Source organism: Tamandua tetradactyla, chromosome 4 (genome assembly GCF_023851605.1).
Source record: "Tamandua tetradactyla isolate mTamTet1 chromosome 4, mTamTet1.pri, whole genome shotgun sequence".
NCBI lineage: Eukaryota > Metazoa > Chordata > Mammalia > Pilosa > Myrmecophagidae > Tamandua > Tamandua tetradactyla.
Window position 1 is genome coordinate 3,258,456 of NC_135330.1, and position 25,909 is coordinate 3,284,364.

Sequence of the window (25,909 nt, forward strand, 5' to 3'; positions counted from 1 at the left end):
GAGGGGCCCCGGGAAGGCGGCGGTGAGCCCGCGCATCCTGCAAGTGTCCTGCGGTTTCTCTTTGGGCAAAGTGTGACATAAGGGCTTCGGCTCCGCGCACAGCCCTCGGGGCCTCCGCAGCACGCGCGCGCCTGGGGCCCGGGCGGGGCGAGCCGGGCAAGAGCCCTTCGCCCCGAGGCTCTGCCGTCACCTCCGTCAGCCCGACGCCGCGCCGGGGCCCGGGCCAGGAAGGCCACCGCATTCATAAAACCACGCGTCCGTCTCCTGCGGCGGCGTCGCCCCCCGGAGACCCGGGCCGGGAGAGGACCGGGCTGTGCTGGCCGGAAGCCGGGCCGCCCGGGCCGCGGGCCCGCCCTCCGCTCCCGGCGTCGGCCGAGAAGGCGCGCGCTGCGGGCTGAAGGTCAGCCACGCGGAACAGCCCGGACCGAAAGGCGGTGGGGAGGCCGCCCCGCCCCGACGGCGCCTCAGCCTCGGCTCCGCCCTCCGCCGCCTCCGGGTGGCCGCGCCGAGGGTGTTCCGCGGCGGGAGCTGGGCGCTCGGCAGCGAGCCGGAAGGCGGCCCGGAGCCCAGAACCGCGCGCAGCTATGCTGAGGCGCCTGGTGTCGCGCCTGTGCGCGCCCGGGACCCTGCGCGGGAAGCCGGCGGCGGAGCGACCCGTGAGTGCGCGGAGGGGCGGCGTGGGGGTGGGCGCGAGGCCTCAGCGCCGCGCTCGGGGGTGACACTGGCCCTCGCGCGTTCGAGCGACTGATCTCGGAATAAAAGCCGACCGGCGCGGACAGGGCCCCCGGAGTTCTTCCGTCCTGCTACCCGGCACAGGGGAAATCGGTCCGAAAGGGGACTCGCTTTCCACCGCGCGCTGCCGGCAGAGGGCCGCGGGTCGCCACCGGGCGGAGCAGAGCCGCCACGCGGTGGGCGGAGTCGGCGGCGACAGGGCGGGGCAGGCTGCGGACCCGGCGTGCGGGAGGCGGGCAGGCTGCGGGTGGGGGCGCGCGGGGGAGGGCGGGCTGCGGATGGGGGCGCGCGGGAGGCGGGCGGGCTGCGGGTGGGGGCGCGCGGGGGAGGGCGGGCAGGCTGCGGGTGGGGGCGTGCGGGAGGCGGGCGGGCTGCGGGTGGGGGTGCGCGGGGGAGGGCAGGCCTGGAGTGCCAGCAGGAAAAGGAAAATCCACATTGTTGATCTCCAGACTAACAGGGTCCCGAGGGGCACTGTTAGAAGTTGGGAAGAGTAAACGAGAAGATTACGTGCTTAACGCAGTGCCTGGCACAACGTAATAAACACATATCGCCTGTTTTTATGTCCCTATGTTTTGCTCTGTTGATTTATCCTCTAACATTGATTAATCCCCAACAATATGGCACACTTTATTAGCCGTTTATGATATAAATATGAGTAAGAAACTACTCTTTTCCTCAAGGAACTCGCAGTCCAATTAAGGAGAAAGTCTAGTTAAGGAGAAATTTGCAATAGCAAATTTAAAATATGTACAGTGTCATAATAAAGTACTGGAGGAACGCAGGAGAAGGAGCAGCTCCGTACCGAGCACCAACTGAAAGGAAACTTGAGTAATTTACACACGTGTAGCATCTCTAGCAAACTTGAAGTGTTCCTTTAATTATATACTGGTGCCCTGTAATATGTCTTGCGTATACTTAAGTTTTAGTATTTATAGGCTTTATTAGTCATGCTTTCTGCTCAGTACCTTAATTTTAAAAGGAGACACACAAAAAAAGTCATAACTTGGCTTAAGAAGTCCCACTTTATAAAGATCAAACAAGACCTTCCCTCTATTCCAGGCAACAAAAGGTAATAATTATCCCTAACATTTATCCCGCATAAATAGTCTGTCCTGCGTGTTTACAGGCGCCTTTACACTGGGTTTCAGGTGTCTCTTAGTTCTCATCTCTTTGAACTAAAACTTTTACTATTCCTATTTCCCACGATATCATAACGTCCTCCTGGGGTTTCAGACTCAACATACCCCAAAATAAAAGTCTCGCATCTCCTCATGACATGCAACTAACAAAAACCTTCTCCTTCTTTACCTTTTCTCCGCCCCAACTTCAAAGCTGCAACTCAAATCATCCAAGACTCTTCTATTTTCTCTTCCCCCATAATCAGTGACTCCCCACAATCAGTTGACGTGCATTGGTCAGTACTTACTAATTTGTGACTAATTGTGCCTAGTGGTCACTCCCAGAATTCATGAACTGTGAGTTACGTGACTGGGGCTGGATTCTAAGGAAACCATCCCAAATAGAGAAAACGGTATATTCATGATGTTCTAATGCACATTTTCATTTACAGTAGCAAAAGATTGAAAAGAATTTAAATGTCCAGCAAAATGATTAAATAAATTTTAGTACGACAACTTAAAGGCCTGTTTCTCTGCTGTTGGCTATAGTGATAACTTAAGATTAAGGACATGAGAAAGTGAATACTAAATAATTTTAAGTTGTGAATGCAGGAAACAAAATTATATTTCTTACGGAGAGATTACAGGTATATGAAGAAAAGTTCCATAGAAAAAATGCTTAGAGGTAATTCATCAACATTTTACCTTTGGTCATATTAAAATGAAGTAATAGTGTGTGAGGATTTTGTTCATTTTTATTTTCTTTCCTAAATTTTGTGAGCTGAGTTCTGAAGGGGGAAACCCATGTAAAGACCAAAGGAAAGAAAACAAACGTACAAAGCCCAGGCTAGGGGTGGAGTGATCTTGATTCCGCTCACATCCCCACTCCCCTCCAGTACCACAAAGCCAGGACACCCTTTTGTTCATCCAGGAGGTTTTTAATTCTGCAGAGTTCCTGAGACAGGTTCCCTGTCTGTCGTGCCAGGATCAGAGCCAGCGCTGTTGTCAGTGGAAGGCAGGTTCTTCCGTCAGAGTAGCTGCAGTCTACCTGTTCTGGTCTCGGGGGCAATCCGGGTGTTTCAGGTACATTGACTCCAAATGAATTGATGTGAGTGGCTGGAAATAGAATGCCGCAGAGTTGATGGCTTCTGTGATCTTAAATGTTCTAAGGTTTCTGAAGAGGTCAGAAGAACCAGTTTTCCTTTCCTGTGCCTTTCAGCACTCACTTTGTTCTCCTAGCTCCACCAGGGCCCTGCAACCCTGCAGTTACTGCCCGGGCACTGGGGTGGTGGCGTGCTTGTTACTGAGAAGTAGCACATGATTACTCTGCTACCAAAGCATGTCCCCCTGAACCTCTGTCTCCTCTTTCTCGTATATTCTCTTTCTCAGTAATTGGTTTTGTTGTCCACTGTCGCTGGTTTGAATTTGTTATGTCCCACAGAAAAGCCATGTTTTAATCCAAATCCAATCTTGTGAAAGTAGCCATGTCTTTTAATCCCTATTCAGTGCTGTAGGTTGGAATCTTTTGATTAGATTTTTTCCAGGGAGATGTGACACACACAATTGTGGTTATTAACTTTGATTAGCTGGAGATGTGTGTCCACCCATGCAAATGGGCCTTGGTTAGCTTACTGGAAACATTTTGGAGAAGGCCAGAGCAGACAGAGCAGACCCAAACGAGAGAAATGACAGATGCCTCAGAGCTGAGAGAAACTTCACAGCAGAGCTGACACAGATGTGGACACGTGGAGAACAGAGACACAGATATTTGGAGATGTTTGGAGCCCAGCAGACATCACCCTGAGATGTTAAGCAAGTCACAACCTGGAGAGAGCTAAGGGAAGCCAAGAGATGACAGCCAACCCCAGAGAAGCGAAGTGAGGGACCTGCACAGGGACGGAGGCTAAAAGCAACAGGGCCCAGGAGCAAGGGACCAGCAGATGCCAGCCACTTGACTGCCCAGCTGACAGAGCTGTTCTAGGCCCATCAGCCTTTCTTGAGTGAAGGTAAATTCGTGACCCTTAGGATTTTGGAGCAAAGCCTTGCCATCTGCTGCAGATAACTATTCTCCTTTTGAGAAACAGTTTTTGGCCTGTTATTGGGCCTTAGTAGAGACTGAAGACTTAACCATGGGCTGCCAAGTTACCATGAGATCTGAATTGACTATCATGAGCTGGGTGTTGTCTGACCCACCAAGCCATAAAGTTGGGCGTGGGCAGCAGCGCTCCATTGTAAAATGGAAGTGATATATACAAGATCAGTTCAGAGCAGGTCCTGAAGGCACAAGTAAGTTACATGAGGAAGTGGCCCAAATGCCCATGGCCCCTACACCTACCACATTACCTTCTCTTTCCCAGACAAGAGCTATGGCTTCTTGGGGCGTTCCTTACAGTCACTAGATTGAAAAAGAGAAAACTCAGGCCTTGGTTACAGATGGGTCTGCATGATAGGTAGGGACCACCCAGAAGTGGACAGCTGCAGCACTACACCCCCATTCTGAATGTCCTTGAAGGACAGTGGTCAGGGGAAATCCTCCCTGCGGGTGGAACTTCGAGCACTGCACCTGCTTGTTCATTTTGCTTGGAAGGAAAACTGGCCGGGGGTGTGATTGTATACTGGCCCAGGGGATGTTCTAAGGTTTGGCTGGATGGTCAGGGACTTAGAAGGAGTATGATTGGAAAATTGGTGATGAAGAGGTCTGGAGAAGAAGTATGTGGATAGACTTTTCTGATTGGGCAAAGAACTTGAAGATATTTGCACCCCATGTGAATGCTGACCAGAGGGTGACTTCAGCAGAGGAAGTTTAAATAATCAAGTGAATAAGATGACCTGTCCTGTGGATACAAATCATCCTCTTTTCCTCAGCCACTCCTGCCACTGCCCATTGGGCTCATGAACAAAGTGGTCATGGTGGTAGGGATGGAGGTTACCCACGGGCTCAGCAACATGGACTTCTCCTCACTAAGGCTGACCTGGCTACAGCCACTGCTGAGTGCCCAATCTGCCAGCAGCAGAGACCCACACTCAGCCCCCAGTATGGCACCATTTCCCAAGGTTATCATCCTGCTCTGTGGAAACAGGTTGATTGCATTGGACCACTTCCATCATGGAAGGAGCAGTGATTGGTTTTAAATGGAATACAGACCTGCTCCAGATGTAGGTTTACATTTCCTGCATGCAATGTTTCTACAAAAACTACTATCCATGGACTTCAGAATACCTTATCCACCGTTATGGTATTCCACACAGCATTGCTTCTGATCAAGGGACACACTTCACAGCAAATGAAAGTACAGGAATGGTCAGATGGTCGTGGAATTGTCTGGTTTATCATGTTCGCCATCATGCAGAGGCACCTGCATTGATAGAATGGTGGAATGGCCTTTTGAAGACCTAAGTGGCAGTACTTTGCAGGGCTGGGGCAGTGATCTCCAGGAGGCTGTGTATGCCCTAAATCAATGTCCAGTCTGTGCTGTTATTTCTCCCATGGCCGGGATCCATGGGTCCAGGAACCAAGAGGTGGAAATGGGAGTGGCACTACTCACTATCACCCCTAGTGATCCACTAGGAAAATGTTTGCTTCCTGTCCCCTGAAACCTTAAGCTCTGCCTTTCTACAGGTCTTAATTCCAAAAGGAGAAGTGCTCCTACCAGGAGACACAACAGTGATTCCTTTGAAGTGGAAGCTAAGACTGCCACCCAGCCACGTTGGCTTCTCATGCCACTGAATCAGTAGGCATGAAAGGGGATTACTGTTCTGTCTGCCGCGGTTGATCCTGACTATCAGAGGGAAATAGGACTCCCACTACACAATGGAGGTGAGGACGAGTTTTCCTGGAATGCAGAAGATCCTCTGGGGCATCTCTTAGTACTACCATGCCTGCGATTAGAGTCGATGGAAAACTACAACAACCCAATCCAGGCAGGACTACCAATGGCCCAGAAACTTCAGGAATGAAGGTTTGGGTCACCCCACCAGGCAAAGAACCACGGCCAGCTGAAGTGCTTGCTGAGGGGAAAGGGAACATGGAATGGGTAGTGGAAGAAGGTAGTGATCAGTATGATCTGAGACCACGTGACCAGTTACAGGGCCGAGGACTGTGATTGCATGAAATTTCCTCCCTGTTTTGTTAGGTGTATGTTTGCATTTGTACATAAGCAAATATCTTGTTTTCCTCTTATCATAGGACATAAGTTGTATTGCTCATTTAAGTTATAGAATATAAAGTTTAAGAGTGAATGTTACCTAAGGACTTGCAGACTATTCTGGAGAGATGTAGTTAACGTGTTTTCGGTTGTACACAGGACAGTTGAGTATTAGGCAAAACATATGTCTGTATTGTGTTCTGTCTGGAAATTTAGTGTGTTTCAAGGTGATGTGCATAGCTGTCAAATTGACAAAGGACAGACTGTGATGGTTAGGTTCTGGGGTCAACTTGGCCAAATGATGATGCCCAGTTGTCAGGCAAGCACTGGCTTGCCTGTTGCTGCAGGGATGTTTTGTGGCTGCTTGATAAACCAGAAGGGTGGCATATTAAATCATCAGTCAGTTGATTGCATCTGTGGCTGATTACATCTGCAGTCAACTAAGGCGTGCCTCCCACAATGAGATAATCCAATTAGTTGAAGGCTTTGAAGAGGAGAGAATTTTTCACTTTTTCTTCATTCAGTGAACCTCTGCTGTGGAGTTCATCCAGACCCCTCATTGGAGCTGCCAGCTTCACAGCCTGCCCTGCGGATTTTGGACTCTTCCATTCCCATGGTTGCATAAGACACATTTATAAATTTCATATTTACAGATTTCTCCTGTTGGTTCTATTCTTCTAGAGAACTCTGACTAATATGGATACTATGAACAACTGTTCAACAAGAAGTTGAATAATCTAAATGAGATGCACAAGTTCCTAGACACTACCTACACTAACTCAGATAATAAAAGATCTCATCAGACCAATAATGACTAAAGAGATTGAATTGGTAATAAAAAACCTCCCTACACGGGAGTGCAAGGGTAGTTTAGTGATAGAATTCTTACCTGCCGTGTGGGAGACCCAGGTTCGATTCCTGGCCCATGCACTTCCCCTAAAAAACAAACAAGCAAACAAAACAAACAAACAAAAATTCAGCAAATGGTGCTGCAATAACAAGATACTCACAAAGGAGAAGAATGAAACGTGACTCCGCCGTAGAGCGTGCCAAAAAAAAAAAAAACAACAACAACCTCCCTGCAAAGAAAAGCCCAGAACCAGAGGTTTTAACAGGGGAATATTCTCAAGCATTCTAAGAAGAATTAACACCAGTACTGCTCAAAATCATCAAATTGTAGAGAAAAGCAAATTTCCTAACTCATTTTATGAGGCCAACCTCACCCTCATCCCAAAGCTAAATAAAGATACAACAAGAAAAGAAAATTCCAGAGTAATACCCCTTATGAATACAGAGCAAAAACCCTCAGCAAAATACTAGCAAATTAAATTGATTATATACCATGATCAATGGGTTTAATCCCAGGTATTCAAGGGTGGTTCAACACAAGAAAATCAATTAATTCATTAACAAAATGAAGGAAAAAAAACGCATCATTATCTCAGTTGATGCAGAAAAGGCATTTGACAAAATCCAGCACCCCTTCTTGACAAAAATGTTGGAGAACTAGGACTTCAGAGAGGCTTCCTCACTGTGATAAAGGGCTTATGTGAAGAGCCCACAGCTGACATGCTCGGGGAGGGAAGACTGGCAGCTTCCCCTAATGTCAGAAACAAGGCGAGGGTGACAGCTGTCCCCATTCACAATGGGACATTTTTCCTAGTGGAGGTTCTAGCCAGCGCAGTTAGGCAAGAAGAAAATAAATAAAAGGCACCCAAATTGGAAAGGAAGAAGTAAAATGTTCCCTGTCTGCAGATGGCATGATCCTATACATAGGAAATCCTGAAAAGTCCACAACAGCTTTAAAGCTATGAGGACTAATAAATGAATCTAGCAAAGTGGCAGGGTCCACAAGCAGCACGCAAACATCAGTAGTGTTCCTCTACACTAGTAATGAACAATCTGAAAAAGAAATCAAGAAAAAATTTCCATTTACAATAGCAACCAAAAACATCAAATATCTAGGAATAAATTTAACCAAGGATATAGAGGACTTTTACATGCAAAACTATAAAACATTGCTGGAAGAAATGGCAGGCTACCTAAATGGGGGACACTGCGTGTTCGTGGATTGAAAGACTAAATATCGTTAAGATGTCAGTTCTCCCGAGAGCAGTATACAGATCCAACACAATCCCAATAAAAATTTGAACAGCCTTCTTTGCAAAAATGGAAAAGCCAATTATCAGATTTGTACAGCAGGATAAGAGGCCTGGAACAACCAAAACCATCTTTAAAAAGAATGAAGTCAGGGAGGTTCCGCGGCCGCCTGACTGACGGGCTGCCTGGCATTGCTGCCCCCGCTCGGACCTTGGGGTTGCCTGGGGGCCTGTAACCCACACCTAGAGATAACAGCACCCCAGGCAGAGGGGCAGGTGCTTTAGATGCAAATGTGATGGAGGGATCGCTGGCAGGCAGCATTCCAGAGAGCACAGCACAGACAGCAGCCCTCTACCCAAGTCATGAGCTATTATGGAGAAGGAAAAGTGACAATCACGTTGGTAACAGCGACCCATACAAACCTCAGCCTCACAATCTGGTCGGAAGAGATTGCAGAGGTGGCTACTGTGAAGCAAAATTTGGACAAGAACGCAGACCTTTGCTTTTTCAAAATGTACGTATTCAATGTGTCAAGAAAAAGGAAGTAGAAGCAGCTTTTGTTTCATGTTAAGGGCAGGCATCAGTCCTTTCAAGGAAAGGAAAACTCAACGCTTTGCCTGTGTAACTTTCCCAAGTCATGCAGCAAATGGAAGTGGCAGAGCTGGAATTCAAACCCCAGGCTTCTGAGTCTAGAGGCGATTTTGAGATGAGAGGCCGTCGGTGGGAGTTTTTGTTTTTAAAGCAGTCCGAAACCAGACATGACGCTGATACGCTCGTGCAGCACTTAGAATGGTGCCTGGTGCAGCGTGAGTGCTCTACAGCTTTGACTGCACTTAGTCCTTCTGCAGGCGGGGTGGCGCCTGCGCAGTGGCCGCCCGGTGTGTGTCCGTGCCCGTGTTGGCCTCTCCGCCTTGACCCCGTTGCCCCAGCCAGCCCCGGCTCTGCTCGGAATCCTGGGCCCACGCCCTGCAAGCAGCACCCCGCTCTGACTTGCGGTTCCAGCGTGCAAGCTGAATGGATCGCAGCAGTTACAGTTGCTGCTGGCGCGCTTGCAATTGGTTATCTAGCCTGCAAAAGATTTTATGTAGATCATCTCAGCAAAGCTGCAGTGAACCTTCACGTCCGGAAAGACAGCCCCAAGGTAGTACTTGCTTTTGACCTGGAGGGCTTGGGAGGTAGAGCTGTGTTCTGTCGTTGCAAGTTCGAGAAGATCCTCGTCTGTGATGGTTCTCACAAAACACAAGGAAAAGACTGGAGACAATGTGGAAACTCTGATCATTAAGAAAAAAGAGAGTTAAATGCATAGTTTTGATGCGTCAAGCTAACCTGTCATATTGTTCCCTGACTGTTTAATTAGCATGAATCCCACTTCTGTATGAGGCACATCCCCAGGGAGCTAGACGTGCTATGTCACAAACGACAGCTGACATTCATGGCATGTGCCTTACTTGTTGAAACATCGTGGTGCACATTTATTTAAAAAAAAAAAAAAAAAGGGAAAACTAACTTCATGGTCTTGTGGGTTATTTTAGTCTTGTAAGGAATCATTTCTTTAAATTTAAAATGATGATATTAGACTATAGCAGTCTCTTGAAGTTATTCTCAAAATTATTCTCAAAATCATGTCTATAGACATTGTACTTGTAAGTTTCAAAGAAAAATCACTACCTCTTCATATAACTTAACCTAGAAAGTAAATTGGTTGTGATTAAATTGCATTAATTTCTTAATACAATATAAAAAGAAATAGAGTTGGAGGACCCACACTTCGGACTTTTAAAGCTTATTGCAAGTGGACAGTAATCAAAACAGCATGTTACTGGCAGAAGGACAGACATATAGGCCAATGGAATTAAATTGAGATTTTAGAAATGAACTCACATCTGTGGCCAGTTGCTTTTTGACACGAGTGTGAAATCCACTCAGTGAGGGAAAAATATCTCTTCAACAAATGGTCCTGAGAAAACTGGGCATCCATTTGCAAAAGAATGAAGGTGAACCCCTAGCAAATACAAAAATTAATTCAAAATGGATCAAAGACTTGAAAATAAGTACCAAAACTATAAAACTCCGAAGAAAATGTAGGGAAGCATTTTCAGGACCTTGTATTAGGAGGTGGCTTCTTAGACTTATCACCAAAAGCACAAGCAACAAAAGAAATAATAGGTAAATGGGACCTCATCAAAATTTAAAACTTTTGTGCATCAAAGTACTTCATTATGAAAGTAAAAAGACAAGCTACAGAACGGGAGAAAATATTTGGAAACCACATATCCAAGAATGGCTTAACACCTAAAATATAGGAAGATCTCCTGCAACTCAACAAGACAAACCAATTAAAAAATAAGCAAATACTTTATCCAAAGGAGATTTACAAATGGTCAATAAGCACATGGAAAGGTACTCAACATCATTAGCCATTAGGGAAATGCAAATCAAAACCACAATGAGATACCATTTCACACCTACGAGAATGACTACTATTTAAAAAGTGGAAAATAACATACTGAGAGAATGTGGAGAAATAGGAGCATTTGTTCATTGTTAGTGGAAATGTAAAATGGTGGAACCACTATAGAAAAAAAATTGGTATTTCCTCCAAAGCCTAAGCATGGCATTAGCATTACCATACGAGCTGGTAATCCCACTTGTACTTATATACCCCGAAGCACTGAAGGCACACCGATGTTCCGAGCAGCATTATTCACAGTTGCCAAAAGATGGAAGCAGCCCAAGTATCCATCAGCAGATGAATGGATAAACAAATGTGTGGTATATACCCGCAATGAAATGTTATTCAGCCATAAGAATGATGTTGTGATAAATTCGACAACAAAAATAAGCCTTGAAAACATCATGTTGAATGAAATAAGCCAGACATTAAAGGACAAATATTGTATTATCTCACTTATATGAAAAATTAGACTATGCAAATTCATAGAATAGAAACTAGAATACAGGTTTCCCAGGGACCAGGGACTTGTAGGGAACGAGGAGCTAAGGCTTAATTGGTACAGAGTTTCTGTTTGGGGGGATGGAAAAGTGTTAATGGATGGCGGTGATGGTGCCACATTGTGGATGTAATTACCACCACCGAGTTGTATATTTGAATGTGCTTAAAAGGAGGACTTTTATGTTTTATATGTTACAGGTATAAAGAAATATTAAAAACCATAGATCTGTACAGTACAGCGTGCCCTAATGTAAACTTTGGACCTTAGTTTACACTACAGTTATTACAATGTTCTTTCATCAGTTTTAACAAAGATAGACGCTAATGCAAAATGTTAGTATTAAGGAAAACTGGATATGAATGGGGTATTTGGGAATTCTGTACTTTCTACATGACGATTCGCTCTACGTACACCTTCTCTAATTAAAAAAAGAAATTAGCAACAACGAGAAAAAGATTCACGTCAAAGAACCTCTCCCTGAACCCTTAACCTGAGATGAAGACCCCTCCCCGGTGCTCTGGCTTCTAGTGCTTAGTGCCCCAGGAGCCCTTTCCACGTGGAGAAAGCCTCTTTCCTTCTCTGTATTTCCAGTGCCTGACTTGAACAATGCTTGAAAAAGAGCAGAATCCGGAGGCCTGGGGTCGACACTGGCTTTGCCAATAGGTAGATGGATGACACTGAGCAAATCACTTATCCTCTCTCGAGCTCCCGTTTTCTCCCAAAGAGTTTGGATCGCGAGATCCCTGGAACTTCCTTTCATTCCTAAATGACAAGTCTCTAGGAAGAAAAAAAAAAAAACACAGTAGGATAGTCTTGGAAAGTCGAGGAATGGGTCACGAAGTAGGGTGCACTTCCTATTACTCCCCTTTTCCTCTTGTCTTTTAGAGGCCATTTTCCTCCAGGGAAGTCATTCAGACGGACCATTCTCTCCCAAAACCTAGCTGGAGCAAGGACATAAAGTTCCTCTTTGACAAGTTCATGAAGAAATGTGAAGGCGGCTCCTGGGAACGTTTGCCTTCATATAACATTTTGTCTTGGAGAACAGCTGAAGACCTCCAAATCTATCCTGGTAGGAATTCAGTTTTGATTTTGTCTCCTTTTAAATGGAAATTGTAGTGTCCATCTCTATCTGCCATTTTAAAAAGTGCTATAATGCCTAATTAAGCTCTAAGTATTGGGGGAAGAAAACAAAATTGGTAGCAACCTGCCCTTGTGAAAATGCAAAACTTTTACCATCCTTTCAGATAAGCTCTCAGCCCCAAGGGATGGCTGTTTTTCTAAGGAAAGATCAGTGACTTTCATAAGATTTTCAAAGGAGACCCTGTGTCAGGAGCCACCAGTTTAAAGAGTTTGACAAATGTGGGTAGTTATTGAAACAAAGAGGTTAATTGGGTAAATGAATTTAATTGGGTTAATCAATAGTTTCATTGGGTAAATCAATTTCTGGGTTCCAAGGGTTGAGACCCAGAAGATCGTCTATCCTGGAGGTGCAGGGGCCTCCAGTGTCACGCAAGGGAGTGTCTCAGGCTCCAGTCCTCCCTCCTCCTTCCCCGCTGAGATTAACTGGCCTTCTGCCGTACACAGGGATTTGCTGACCGCTGACTGTGAGGCACGCACAGCGTGAGGCATGAGTATAGTGAAAAAGAACCCAGACCAGGTGCCCCGTCTTCAGCAGCCACTGCCGTTGGAGACAGGCCCTTCCGCTTCCTTCCTGTTAGAAAAGAACTGACCGTACTCCTAGGAGACGTCAAGCCTTCATTTGTGCACCGTGTCCCATTACCTTTGGCCTACTCAGGACAGCCCCTGTCTGCTAAATCTTTCCCATCAGAATGCAAACATGCCACCGCTGCTTTTTTTCCTCCTGTTCTCTCTTTAACCCACTCCAGCCAGACCTCCATCCTCACCATTCCTATCAAAACCACCCGTTCAGGAGCACCACCGCCTCTGCCCTGCTGAAGCCAGTGCCCCTCTCAGCTCCTGGCAGAGCCAGTGACTCCTTTCTCCTTGAACTTGGCTTCCAGGACACCACATTTTCCCACTTGACTGATCCCTCCCTGTCACTTCCTTTTGCCAATTCCTCCTCATCCTCAAATTCTTAACGTTAGGGCACCCCAAGCCATGGTCCTTAGTACTCCTTTCTTCTCTGCACTCCACTGATAATCTCATCCAGCCTCACCATCCAAAAAGCTGACAACTTCCTAAATTTTCATTCAATTTAATGATTGAAATTTAGTACCTGGGTTCCAATTCTGTTTCCAAGCTATGTGATCTTGGGCAAGTTACCTAACCTTTCGTGTCTCAGTTTCCTCATGGGAGATTTTCAAATATTTGTTGAATGAAGAAAGGAAATGAAATGAAATCTACCTTAACCAAGAGATGTGGTACACTCTGTAAATTTCTTTATAGACTCCCCAATATAGGGAAATAAGAATTACACTACTTTTCAAATGAAGAGAAAAAATAGTAATTTGCATTACTAATTCCATTCTATTTGCTGTATCACACAAGTGACTGAATGTCCTTAACCCACTGCAGTCTACTCTAATAGCTCTACTGAGATTTCTTCACTTAAGCCACTAGTTACCTAAGTGCCAATTGCAGCCCTTACTGGACTTCAGTTTTTATGTCTTTCTCCTTGAAAAATTTTCTTTCATAAACCTCTCTGACCAATTTTCCATCTCTCTTTCTTCCCCCCTGCTCCTTAAATGTTAACGTATTCCAGGGTTTCATTCCTACATGGTTCTGTCATTCCCTCATCCCGCTTACGCATCCCCTCTTTACTGAAATCGGACCCTCTCAGCATCAGGGGTCTGAGTCCTCCTTGCTCTCCCCAAGGTTGTTTCCAAACCATTACTCCCCGCTCCGTTTAGGAAATGCCCTGTTCCTTTGTGGGTTTCACTGTCCGCCTCATCACCCTCTGCTCCTCCCTCTCCTTGTTGCTGTCACCTACCCACCTCTCCCTCATATGTTGACTATTTTAGCAACCGGTTAACCGTCTTCCCCTCTACTCAGTTCTGTCCATCCTTCTAGCGACTTCGGCATGCTACACCCTGGTTCCTCAGTTCATTTGCCTTCTATGAACTTTTCTTTCCCCCCACCCCAGCCACACACTCCCATGGGCATCGTAAGCCTTATCACCTTCAAAAACTACACGTTCTCAAAACCCACAGATTTGGACGTCCTGCTTTCTGACCAGTCTTTTCTCCTTCCAGCTTACTTCTCAGGGACCCCTCAGAAACAATTCTTTGACCTCTTTCAGACTTTCAGCCCACTGAGTCTGCTACTCTCTCTGTCCCCTAACCTTCTTCTATTAGAGCTCTCCAGCCCACCTATCTAGGAGAACTCCAGTTCTGGATGCCTCCAGGCAGCTGTTGGGTTTGTACAGGCCCGCACATAGCCGAGCACTGCTGGAGAAAACTCCCTTACCCAGCGGATAAGTCTGGTGATTGTGGTTTTACAGTGTTGCAGGGATCTTCTAACTCGTCTCCTGCCTCCATTCTTATCACCTTCAAATCCCTCCTTCCGCCCAGCTGGCAGTGATTCAAAATGCATAAATTTTCAACTTCTGCTCTAAGTTAAAAATGTGAATGGTTTGATGTATCTTCTTGTTTGTTTTCTGCTCAGGCTAAACTTGTTTCTTCCAGGAAAATGTTCTCCCTATTGAGACATTATTCATTTTCCTTATATCCCATTTAAACACTCCTATTCCAAGAAGTGTTTCTATCCGAACTTTACTCTTTTATTCAGTATACTGTCGGCGCTTATATACTCCATTTTCTGACTGCCATGTGTGGGTAAGTACTTTGACCTCATTTATGTTTACTGTGGCCCCTGTTATACTGTGAATTCCCCAGTGGGAAAGATCCTGTATTCTGGTTTTCTGTGGACCCTTCCATTCCCTGCAGTTTTGCACCCAGATGACATTATTTTTCATTGTGGTAACACATATGTAACACAAAGTTTCCCATTTTAACCGTTTTTAAGTGTACAGTTCAGTGGTATTAATTACGTCAGCAGTGTAGCACTACCATCACCATCCACTGTTCAAGCCTTTATCACCCAAAACAGAACCTCTTTACCTGTTAAGGGTAACTCCACATTCCTCTCCCCCAACCTACAGTAACCTCTAATCCCCTTTTATATCTCTGTGAATTTGCTTATTGCAGATACTTCACATAAGTGGAGTCATGCAATATTTGTCTTTTTAGGCTGGCTTATTTCACTTAGCATAATGTCAGCAAGCTTCATCCATGCTGTGATGTGTCAGAATTTCCTTTTTATGACTGAATAACGCTCCATTGTATGTATATACAGCTTTTTGTTTCTACATCCATTTGTTGTTAGATACTTGGGTTGTTTCTACCTTTTGCCTCTGGTGAATAATCCTGCTGTAAATATTAGTGTGCAAGTATCTGAGTACCTGTTTTCAGTTCTTTTGAATATTTACCAAGGAATGGAATTGCTGGGTCAGATGGTAATTCTATGCTTAACTTTTTGAGGGCCCACCAAACCCAGCTGCATTTTTTTTTTAATAATAATTGCAAGCTTACAGGAAAGTTGCTTATCTGCCTTTCCTAAATTTTTAAGCAATGAATGTATACAGCTTGTTTAATAAAAAAAAATAGCTAAGAAACGACATTTAGAACTGCAACGTGTCTCCCCACCCAAACACCCAGATTTCCCAATCCAGCTGATATTTTAATCCATCTTCCATTGACCTGTGGTTCTAGCAGGGTATGGTGCTTCGTTCCCTCGTGGATTCCTCTCAAGCCTGTCTCCCATTGGCTCATTTCCCTACAGACTCAAAGGAAGGAAGACCAAGTTCACAGGCACGGCTCTTCACGAGAAGCTTTGAGGATGGCCTAGGTTTTGAATACGTCATGTTCCATAATGAGGATGAGAAAAGGACTGTTTGCTTGTTCCAAGGAGGCCCTTACCTGCAGGGAGTGCCTGGGTGAGGACAACCGAGAAGTGTCGACCTCAGGTGTATCTTAAAGCACCCCTCTTCTTATCGTAAAGGCAATCAAGTTTGATGATGCGGTTGTTTATTTATTGACATGGGAAGATGTTTATAACATGTTATTAAAGGAAAAAAGCATAGGAAGGTTCTGGGCAATAGAGTATACTTTGAAAGAGTGTCATTAAAATGTTAATGGCAGTTGTCACTAGGTGTAGGATTATGGGCCTAATAATTCCTTTTTCTTTTTTCTTCTGCTTATCTGCATTTCCTAAATTTTTAAACAATGAATGTATAGGGTTTGTTTATTAAAAACATAAGTTTTCAAATTATATTTTAGCTCTTTGCTTGCTTGTGACCTGAATACCTTTAAGCTCCAGATTTATTACACATCCTTAAGACTACACTGTTATGCTATGAATAAAATAAATTTGGGGACATGGATTTGTTTTTTACATTGATACACTGAATATGGACCAAGTGGCCCTTTGATAAGTAAAACGTGTGGAGATGCGTAGATAGTTTCTCTCTCTTTCTTGAGAGGCTCTTTGTTTTCAGACATTATGGAAACATTTTTCTCCCTCCCTGTTATAACCAGATTCCTCCATGGAGGTGCCATCGCAACCATGATTGACACGACTCTAGGCATGTGTGTGTTCGCAGCTGAGGGAGTGGCCATGACTGCCAATCTCAACATCAATTACAGGAGGTAAATTCATAGTTCATAGGAACTCTGTACTTCTCCTTCATTTCGTAGGTTGGGTCTCCCAGCAGTAGTCCCTGAGATGAAGATTTGTGTGCAGATTATTATTAAGGAGTGCTAAGGACACTAGCGAGGAAATGGGGAGGCAGGCGAGTGAAGGGGACTTTGGGCTCTCAAAGTCCCGCATCATCGGACCATTCGAGGGAACTCTGGAACAAGACTGTCCTCAGAGTTGGCCCTGAGGACAGCGCACTAGGTCTTCGTACTCTCTTACGTGTCTGTCACAGGGTCAGGCCCTCCCGGGGCCATAAATTTCCAGTGGCTCTCTATGTTTGAGCAACACAGAATCCAAAGAAAGCAACAACAACAACAAAAATAAGATAGGATCCGAGGGGATGTGTGCAGAGCCCCAATATCTACTATCATGGATTTCATATAACTTCACACAGAGGAATAAAAGGGCAGCAAGATAAGTTTGATATCCACCAAAAGCAAAGTTCAGGGTGACCTTACTTAATTCTTCAACCACAGCGCTTTACCCTGCAGTAAAACGAGATGTGGATACTGGCACAGAAATAGAGAAAGAGAGCAACGGGGCACAATTTTGCCCAAGAGCAGAGAGCCCAAAGGATGAGGTCTCCAGGGGAGGTTCTGTGCATGGTTCCCTCACCCAGTGGGAGCATTTAAGTCATGAAACATCTCCATTTCCTATCCCAAAGTGTCGCGTGGCCATGTGACAGTCTTCCAGGAGCCACGCATTATAGATTCTCAGTTTATATAATAAGTAATCCTGAGCCAGGCATATCCCACTGAGGGAATTCTCTAGGAAAGAACTCTTCCCTCTAATAAATTTCATTCGTTTATTTCAGGAGTTGACAGACTTTTTCAGTAAATGTTTTAGTCTCTGTCACAGCAGCTCAACTCTGTCATTGTTAACACAACAGCAGCTAGCTATAGACGTTATTTTAAACAAACGGACACTAATGTATAACAATGAAACTTGATTTATGAAAGAAAGCAGCTGGTCAGTGGGCCATAATTTGCCAACCCCTGATCTTATCCCTGGAGGTTGAGTTGGTAAAAATGAAGCGAGGTCACTTGCGTGTTTTGCTTTCTTCAGGAAATATTTCCCTCTATTTTACATCCCTCCCACTGACACACATATTTCATTTCGCTTTACTGCAGCATAATGTTCCATCACATGTATAACCACATTTTGTTTATCCACTCATCTGTTGATGGGCACTTGGTTTGTTTCCATCTTTTGGCGATTGTGAATAGTGCTGCTATGAAGATTGTTGTGTCGTACTGAGTCGTGGTATTGCCAGATCCTAGGGTAACTCGATATTTAGTTTTCTAAGGAACCATTAAACTGTCTTCTGTAGCAACTGTAACATTATACATTCCCACCTGCAGTGCATGAGTGGCCCAATTTCTCCACATCCTCTCCAACATTTGTGGTTTCCTGTTTGTTTGATAGCAGCCATTCTTATAGGTGTGAGGTGGTATCTCATTGTAGTCTTGATCTGCATTTTCCTTATAGCTAATGAAGATGAGCATTTCTTCATATGTTTATTAGCCATCTGATTTGCTCTTCGGAAAAATGTCTGTTCATACCTTTAGCCCATTTTATAATTGGGCTGTTATTTTGTTGTTGAGTTGTATGATTTCTTTATGCGTACAGGATATCAAACCTTTATCCAATACGTGATTTCCAAACCATGCTGTTTTGACCACTGTGGCTTTATAATAAGCTTTAAAAGCAGGAACTGCTTTGTTCTTCTTTTTTAGGATATTTTTAGCTATTCAAGGTTTCTTTCCTTTCCAGATGAATTTGATAACCAGCTTTTCCAAGTCTTCAGAGTAGGTTGTTGGAATTTTGATTGGTATTGCATTGAAACTGTAGATCAATTTGGGTAGAATTGACGTCTTCACTACATTTAACCTTCCTCTCCATGAGCAGGGAATGTCCTCCCACCTTTCTAGATCTTCTCTGATTTGTTTTAGAGATGTTGTGTAGTTTTCTGTGTGCAGGTCCTTTACATCCTGCTTAAGTTTATTCTTAGATACTTGATTCTTTTAGTTGCTATTTTGGATGGAATTTTTTCTTTGTCTCCTCAGTTAGGTTATTGCTTATATATAGAAACATTACTGATTTTTGCACATTAATCTTATATCCTGCCACTTTGCTGAATTTAACAGCTTAAGAAGCTTTGTCATAGATTTCTCAGGATTTTCCAAGTATTGTATCATGTCATCTGCAAATAATGAAAGTTTCATTCTTTTCTAATTAAGATGCCTTTTATTTCTTTTTCATGCTTGATTGCTCTAGCTAGAACTTATGGTACAATGTTGAATTTATTCGTCTTTTCAGAAAGCCAACTTTTGTATGTTTTCTCTTTTATCTTTGAACTTATCTTTCTTAACACTTTTCAGATTTACTAGATTAAGGAAAATGATCCGGAGCCTGTTTTTATGCCCACAAGCTAACCTATGCCTAAATATTAGTTACATTTAGAAAATTATACTTTATTAACATAATTATTATATCATTTTATGTTTTCTGAGATCTTTCTCTTAGCCTGTTAACAAAGGACTCTCTGTTACAAGATTTAGAGCTCTTAATCACACTAGCTTAAGCAAAAAAGAGAATGTACCGGCTTGTGTGATTGAACAGTCAAGTGTGGCTGGATGCAAGTGTTCAGTGGCCTTAGGAGTCTGTCCATGTCCCAGCCCCCCGTCCTTCTCAGGTGACCTTCCCCACGCGCAGTGCAGCCCCAGGCCCGTCATCCCCAGGTGACCTTCCCCACGCGCAGTGCAGCCCCAGGCCCGTCATCCCCAGGTGACCTTCCCCACACGCGCAGTGCAGCCCCCCGTCCTCCCCAGGTGACCTTCCCCACGCGCAGTGCAGCCCCAGGTCCGTCCTCCCCAGGTGACCTTCCCCATGCGCAGTGCAGCCCCAGGTCCGTCCTCCCCAGGTGACCTTCCCCATGCGCAGTGCAGCCCCAGGTCCGTCCTCCCCAGGTGACCTTCCCCATGCGCAGTGCAGCCCTCCAGGCCCGTCATCCCCAGGTGACCTTCCCCACGCGCAGTGCAGCCCCAGGTCCGTCCTCCCGGGTGACCTTCCTCACGCGCAGTGCAGCCCCAGGTCCGTCCTCCCCGGGTGACCTTCCTCACGCGCAGTGCAGCCCCAGGTCCGTCCTCCCCGGGTGACCTTCCTCACGCGCAGTGCAACCCCAGGTCCGTCCTCCCCGGGTGACCTTCCCCACGCGCAGTGCAGCCCCAGGTCCGTCCTCCCCGGGTGACCTTCCTCACGTGCAGTGCAACCCCAGGTCCGTCCTCCCCGGGTGACCTTCCCCTTGTGCAGTGCAGCCCCAGGTCCGTCCTCCCCGGGTGACCTTCCCCACGCCCAGTGCAGCCCTCCAGGCCCGTCATCCACAGGTGAACTTCCCCACGCGCAGTGCAGCCCCCCGTCCTCCCCGGGTGACCTTTCCCACGCGCAGCCCCAGGTCCGTCCTCCCCGGGTGACCTTCCCCACACCCAGTGCAGCCCTCCAGGCCCGTCATCCACAGGTGAACTTCCCCACGCACAGTGCAGCCCCCCGTCCTCCCCGGGTGACCTTTCCCACGCGCAGCCCCAGGTCCGTCCTCCCCGGGTGACCTTCCCCACGTGCAGTGCAGCCCCAGGCCCGTCATCCCCAGGTGACCTTCCCCACACGCACAGTGCAGCCCCCCGTCCTCCCCGGGTGACCTTCCCCACATGCGCAGTGCAGCCCCCCAGGCTCAGCAGGAAAAGAACTCAGCCCTGAGGGCTCCAGCCAAGTGCCAGGATTGACTGGTTCAACCTATGCCCACCTACCCCCAGCCAGTCACCTTGGGGGTGGAGATGGGGAAGGAGGGCGGGGAATAGAAGGAGGTCAGCACCAGTCACTCTAGATGGGCTAACAGTGGGAAAGGTGATTCCGCAAAGGAAGGGATGTATGGGTGTGTAAAAGGGGTGAGGGTTAGAGGACGGACAAATGAAGGCAGTAGTGTTAGGAGAAAAGGGAGATTCTGGACAGGCAGGAGCTCCCCTGGATCTTAGTAAATCTTGGATCAACTCAACAAAAGAGCAAACTTAGTTGTTCCATCTGGAGGCTCCGGAAAGACGGATGGAGCAGAAATATTAAAAGGACCTAGGAATGAAGACGGACAGAGGGTTCGTCACGGTGATCTCCTCCCTCCCGTTCTTCATCCATGGCGGTGCTGGGGAAGCGTGAAGCAGTCCTCCTGCCCGACATCGTCTTTACATCCAACTGAAACTTCACCGTGAAAATTAAATAAATTTAACAATTCAGATTGTCATTCACATCAGCGTCACTGGCTACCATATTGGACAGCAGTTCCGTCATCACAGAAAGTTCTCTTGGACAGCACTGGCCTAGCGTTTTATACTTGTTACCTTCAATTTGTTATTGTTAGGTGACGTTGTGATAACAGTTACTCTAAAGGATACTGGGTGAGGAACTTTGATTGAGATGGAGGGAATGAGAGAAGCTGACTGGGGTCGTACATAGGCCTGTTTTCACGTCTTTGAAGGATTTCCGCTCCCTTCAGAGTTTGCCCTGGGTCTCCAGATGGGACAGCCTCTGCCTTCACAGAGCTGGAATCCCTGATGATCTCCTTGAGCCCAACCCAAAAGGCAGTCTGAGTCCCTAAGCCCAGGAGCCATCCAAGAGCAATGCTTGGGAAAAGCAGGGTATGAGCGGGTAAGTGTCCTCGGGGAACGTTCTATCTAAGGCGGTCAGCACCCACGGACACCGCATAGCATGAATTTCCACCCCTTGTCATGTACTGAGTCATATCTCAATGTTATAAAATTGATTTTTTTTCCCTTTTCTTTCCTCTGCAGACCTATTCCCATTTGTTCTGTTGTTGTGATAAATAGCCAGATTGATAAAGTTGAAGAAAGGAAAATTTCTGTTTCCTGCAGCATCCAAAGTAGTGATGAGAAGACCATATACTCAGAGGCAACAGGTAAGGAGCTATTTAGTTAGTTGTTAGTTAGTTAGTGCTTTGGTTCTATAACCCACACATGACCAGAAATGTTTAGCTCCCTGTCATGCCAGTGTCTAGCAAAAGTCCAGTCACTTACCCGTTGACTCATTTCCAGGACCAGATCCCACAGGTACACTAACCTGTGAAAAGTAGACAACATATGAGGTTACCCTAAGATTCAGGCCATTGAGTCTCTGATTGCAATGTTATTTGCAATAATAAAAGACTGCAGAAACTTAGATCTCTATCCGTAGGAAACTGGTTAAAAAACGACTGTTCGTCCATAAAATAGAATATTACAAAAACAATTTGCCTGTGATATGGAGTGATCTCTAATATGTATTGAATGAAAAATGCTAGGTGGAGGACAATGACTGTAATGAGTTTTCATTAGTATGGAAAAAGTGGAGGTGTCCTTCCCTCTCCTTCCCTCCTGAATAATTTGTACCCAAGGCTGTAAATTATGGGATCAGGCATGTTAGGCTCAGGAATTAAGGGGAGGCTGCAGCAGAGCGGTGGCTGCGACAGCCAGCACAGAGGAAGGACATCATCTGCACGTAGCCAGGCCCATCGCTGAGTGCCAGAGCCGGGCCAGGACAAGTTGCATGGCCATTCGAGGTGGCCCGGCATGTGATGCTGGAGCCCAGGTGGGCAGGGAAGGTGCCCGTGCCCATATCCACAGGTAAGGTGGCATCTGCCGAGATGGCAGCAGGGGTGGAGGCATCCAGGAGGATGGGTAAGTAGGGAGATATGCCGTCGTAGTGGGAGTCACAGCTATGGAAAGAGGAGACCAGGATGAACCCTGTGATGTGGATTGGAACTGGGGAAATTGGACGTGTATGCTTTTCCAATCTTTTTGTCTTCTAAATAATGCTCTAATGAATAACTTTTGTCGTTTTGCACATATTTTACCAATTTACTTTCCAATGATTCAGGGAGAAATCATTTTTTTTGTAATATCCTTGCAGTTTTTCTGTAAGTTTGAAATTACTTCAAAATTCAAAAATGATGGGTTACATGGATGTGTATATATGTGTGTATGGGTAGATGGTTCTGTGCACATAGATTATCTCAGGAAAGTCACGTTAACATTGGTTGTCTCCAGGAAGGGCCTGGGGAGGGGGGGATCCAGCTTTACTTCTGTACTTTTTTGAATGTGGTAGGGTCAGTGTATCACCAAGCATTGAGCTAGGTTTTGTGAAGTTTATACAATTTCAGAAGCTCCATTTTAAGAAAAAGAACGCAGAAATAGGAGGAGGAGAGAGGGTTGGAGAGGTGGTCGGGGCTGTGGTAGGTGGGCTTTTCTCAGTCAGGGTGAAGACTAATTTTAGCTGTCTCAGGAGATCACTGGGAGCCTTAAGCAGAGAAATGATATGAAGAAAGCCAAACTGGCGGCTTGGCGAGGTGTGGGATTTAGTTTGTCCTCCAGAGCAACTAGTAAATAGCCAGGAACAGTATAGAGCAACTGCTGGGGCCACATCAGTGACCAGACACACAGTGTACCCCCATGTGGACCAGCTGGACCGACTGTGAGCACCCCCAGAACTGTGAGTTTCCCAAAGCTGCGGCGGCCAGCGCCCCTCCCCCACAGGCCGCTTCCCGGAGGGGAAAGGAAAGGGACTTTACCAGCAGCAGGGGCTGAGCCCAACCAAACGCCAATTGTGGAATTAATTCACAAATTCTGACTACTAAAAACAGGCCCCCAGCTCAGCTGAACCTCGAGTAAAAGCAGAGGTCACTGGTTTTTGTCCCAGCACAGAGGGCACAGGGCTGATGGAAAAAGAAAAAAAAAAAGAGGGTTTTTTGGATTTGAAAAGTTCTGGGCCCTGAAGGAAAGGAGGGGGCACATAGGACCTGGAGATACACAGAGCAACGTACCAACTTAAGCTCTTGATTGGCAAACCTGAGGAATGAGGGTCCTGCTCTGAAAAGAATTTTTCTCTTTTGTTTTGGTGGCTGTGTTTCTACAGCTTGACTGTTCTTTGGATACAGCTGCAAGGCTTCTCGGGCTCCACTGCCCCAGGCATAGGCAGAATTAAGCTTGTCTGAGTGTTTGTCTGGAGCCTGTGCCTTCCCCAGGGGAGGGGTGGGGCCCAGGTCAGGTGGATTCCCTCCCTCAAGGGGTTCAGACCCCAGGGTCTGGAAAAGTGAAGGATTAAAGTCAGCATACAGCCTCTCCTCTGTCTCAACCACACCCCAGCAGGGAGAGTCTACTGAAGTTAAAGGTACCACATCACATGCTTGGTGGGACCCTCAGGCAGACAAGTGCCACACATCACGCAGATTGGGAAAAACACAGAGTCCAGAGACTTCATAGGAAAGTCTTTCAACCTGCTGGGTCTCACCCTCAGGGAAAACTGATGCAGGTGACTCTTTCCTCCTGACAGGAGGCCAGTTTGGTTTCGGAAAATCTAGCTGGGGTCTGTAATACATAAGTAGACCCTCCTAAGGGGGTTAAAAAAAAAAAAAAAGGCACCGTACAGGCAGGGCAAGAAACAAGAAAACAAGAACTGAAAAATTCTCCTCTGTTAAATAAAACTTAAGGTAGAGGTCCAGAATTAGCTGAACTGAATGTCAAAGAACAGATAGACTCAAAGTCATCCAGCAAGAAAATCCTAGGTAAAAAAAGTGAAAACAATCTCCAGAATAATCTAATTAAGGTAGTTAAATGCCTAGACACCAGCAAAAAATAATGAATCACACTAGGAAAATTGAAGATATGGCCCAGTCAAAGGTACAAACCAACAATTCAGATGAGATACAGGAGTTGAAACAGTTAATTCAGAATGTTCGAACAGACATGGAAAACCTCATCAATGAATTGAGGGAGGACATAAAGAAGGCAAGGAATGAACAAAAAGAAGAAATCGAAAGTCTGAAAAAGCAAATCACAGAACTTACGGGAATAAAAGGCACAGTAGAAGAGATGAAAAGAAACAGTGGAAACCTACAGTGTCCGATTTCAAGAGGCAGAAGATAGGATTAGTGAACTGACGGATGGGACATCTGAAATCTGACAAGTAAAAGAAAATATAGGGAAAAGAATGGAAAAATATGAGCAGGGGCTCAGGGAATTGAATGACAACATGAAGCGCACGAATATATGTGTTGTAGGTGTCCCAGAAGGAGAAGAAAAGGGAAAAGGAGGAGAAAAACTAATGGGGAAATTATCACTGAAAATTTCCCAACTCGTATGAAAGACTTAAAATTACAGATCCAAGAAGTGCAGCGTACCCCAAAGAGAATAGATCCAAATAGACATACTCCAAGACAGTTACTAATCAGAATGTCAGAGATCAAAGAGAAAGAGAGAATCTTGAAAGCAGCAAGAGAAAAGCAATCCATCACATACAAGGGAAGCCCAATAAGACTATGCATAGATTTCTCAGCAGAAACCATGGAGCTGAGAAGACAGTAGGATGATATATTTAAATTACTAAAAGAGAAAAACTGCCAACCAAAAATTCTATATCCAGCAAAATTGTCCTTCAAAAATGAGGGAGAAATTAAAGCATTTTCAGACAAAGAAATCACTGGGAGAATTTGTGACCAAGAGACCAGCTCTGCAAGAAATACTAAAGGGAGCACTAGAGACAGATGTGAAAAGACAAAAAGGAGAGGTGTGGAGAAGAGTGTAGAAATGAAGACTATTAGTAAAGGTAAAAAGAAGAAAAATTAGATATGACATATAAAATCCAAAAGGCAAAATGGTAGAAGAAAATACTACCCATACAGTAATAATGCTAAATGGATTAAACTCCCAATCAAAAGACACAGACTGGAAGAATGGATTGAAACAGGACTCATCTATATGCTGTCTACAGGAAACACATCTTAGATGCAAGGATAAACATAGGTTGGAAGTAAAAGGTTGGGAAAATATATTTCATGCAAATAACAATCAGAAAAGAGCAGGAGTAGCTATACTAATATCCAGCAAATTAGCCTTCAAATGTAAACAGTTAGAAGAGACAAAGAGGGACACTATGTATTAATAAAAGGAACAATTCAACAAGAAGACATAACAATCATAAATATTTATACACTGAGCCAGAATGCTCCAAAGTACATGAGCAAACACTGAAAACATAAATAGACACATCCACCATAATAGTTGGAGACTTCAATTCCCCACTCTCATCATGGACAGAACATCTAGACAGG

General features: G+C 45.4%; 1 protein-coding gene and 1 pseudogene across 1 annotated transcript in view; both read left to right on the forward strand.

The window, feature by feature from the left end:
- The first annotated feature begins 498 nt into the window (after window positions 1-498).
- The window catches only part of THEM4 (thioesterase superfamily member 4), a 30,398-nt gene continuing 4,987 nt past the window's right edge, over window positions 499-25,909 (forward strand). Inside the window, exons 1-5 of the mRNA XM_077155983.1 lie at window positions 499-656; window positions 11,935-12,118; window positions 15,850-16,003; window positions 16,605-16,715; window positions 21,600-21,724. Of these exons, the coding sequence (XP_077012098.1) occupies window positions 585-656; window positions 11,935-12,118; window positions 15,850-16,003; window positions 16,605-16,715; window positions 21,600-21,724 (646 nt within the window). The 5' untranslated portion in view covers window positions 499-584. The remainder of the gene's footprint in view (window positions 657-11,934; window positions 12,119-15,849; window positions 16,004-16,604; window positions 16,716-21,599; window positions 21,725-25,909) is intronic.
- Window positions 8,733-11,890, forward strand: LOC143678818 (CDGSH iron-sulfur domain-containing protein 1 pseudogene; annotated as a pseudogene).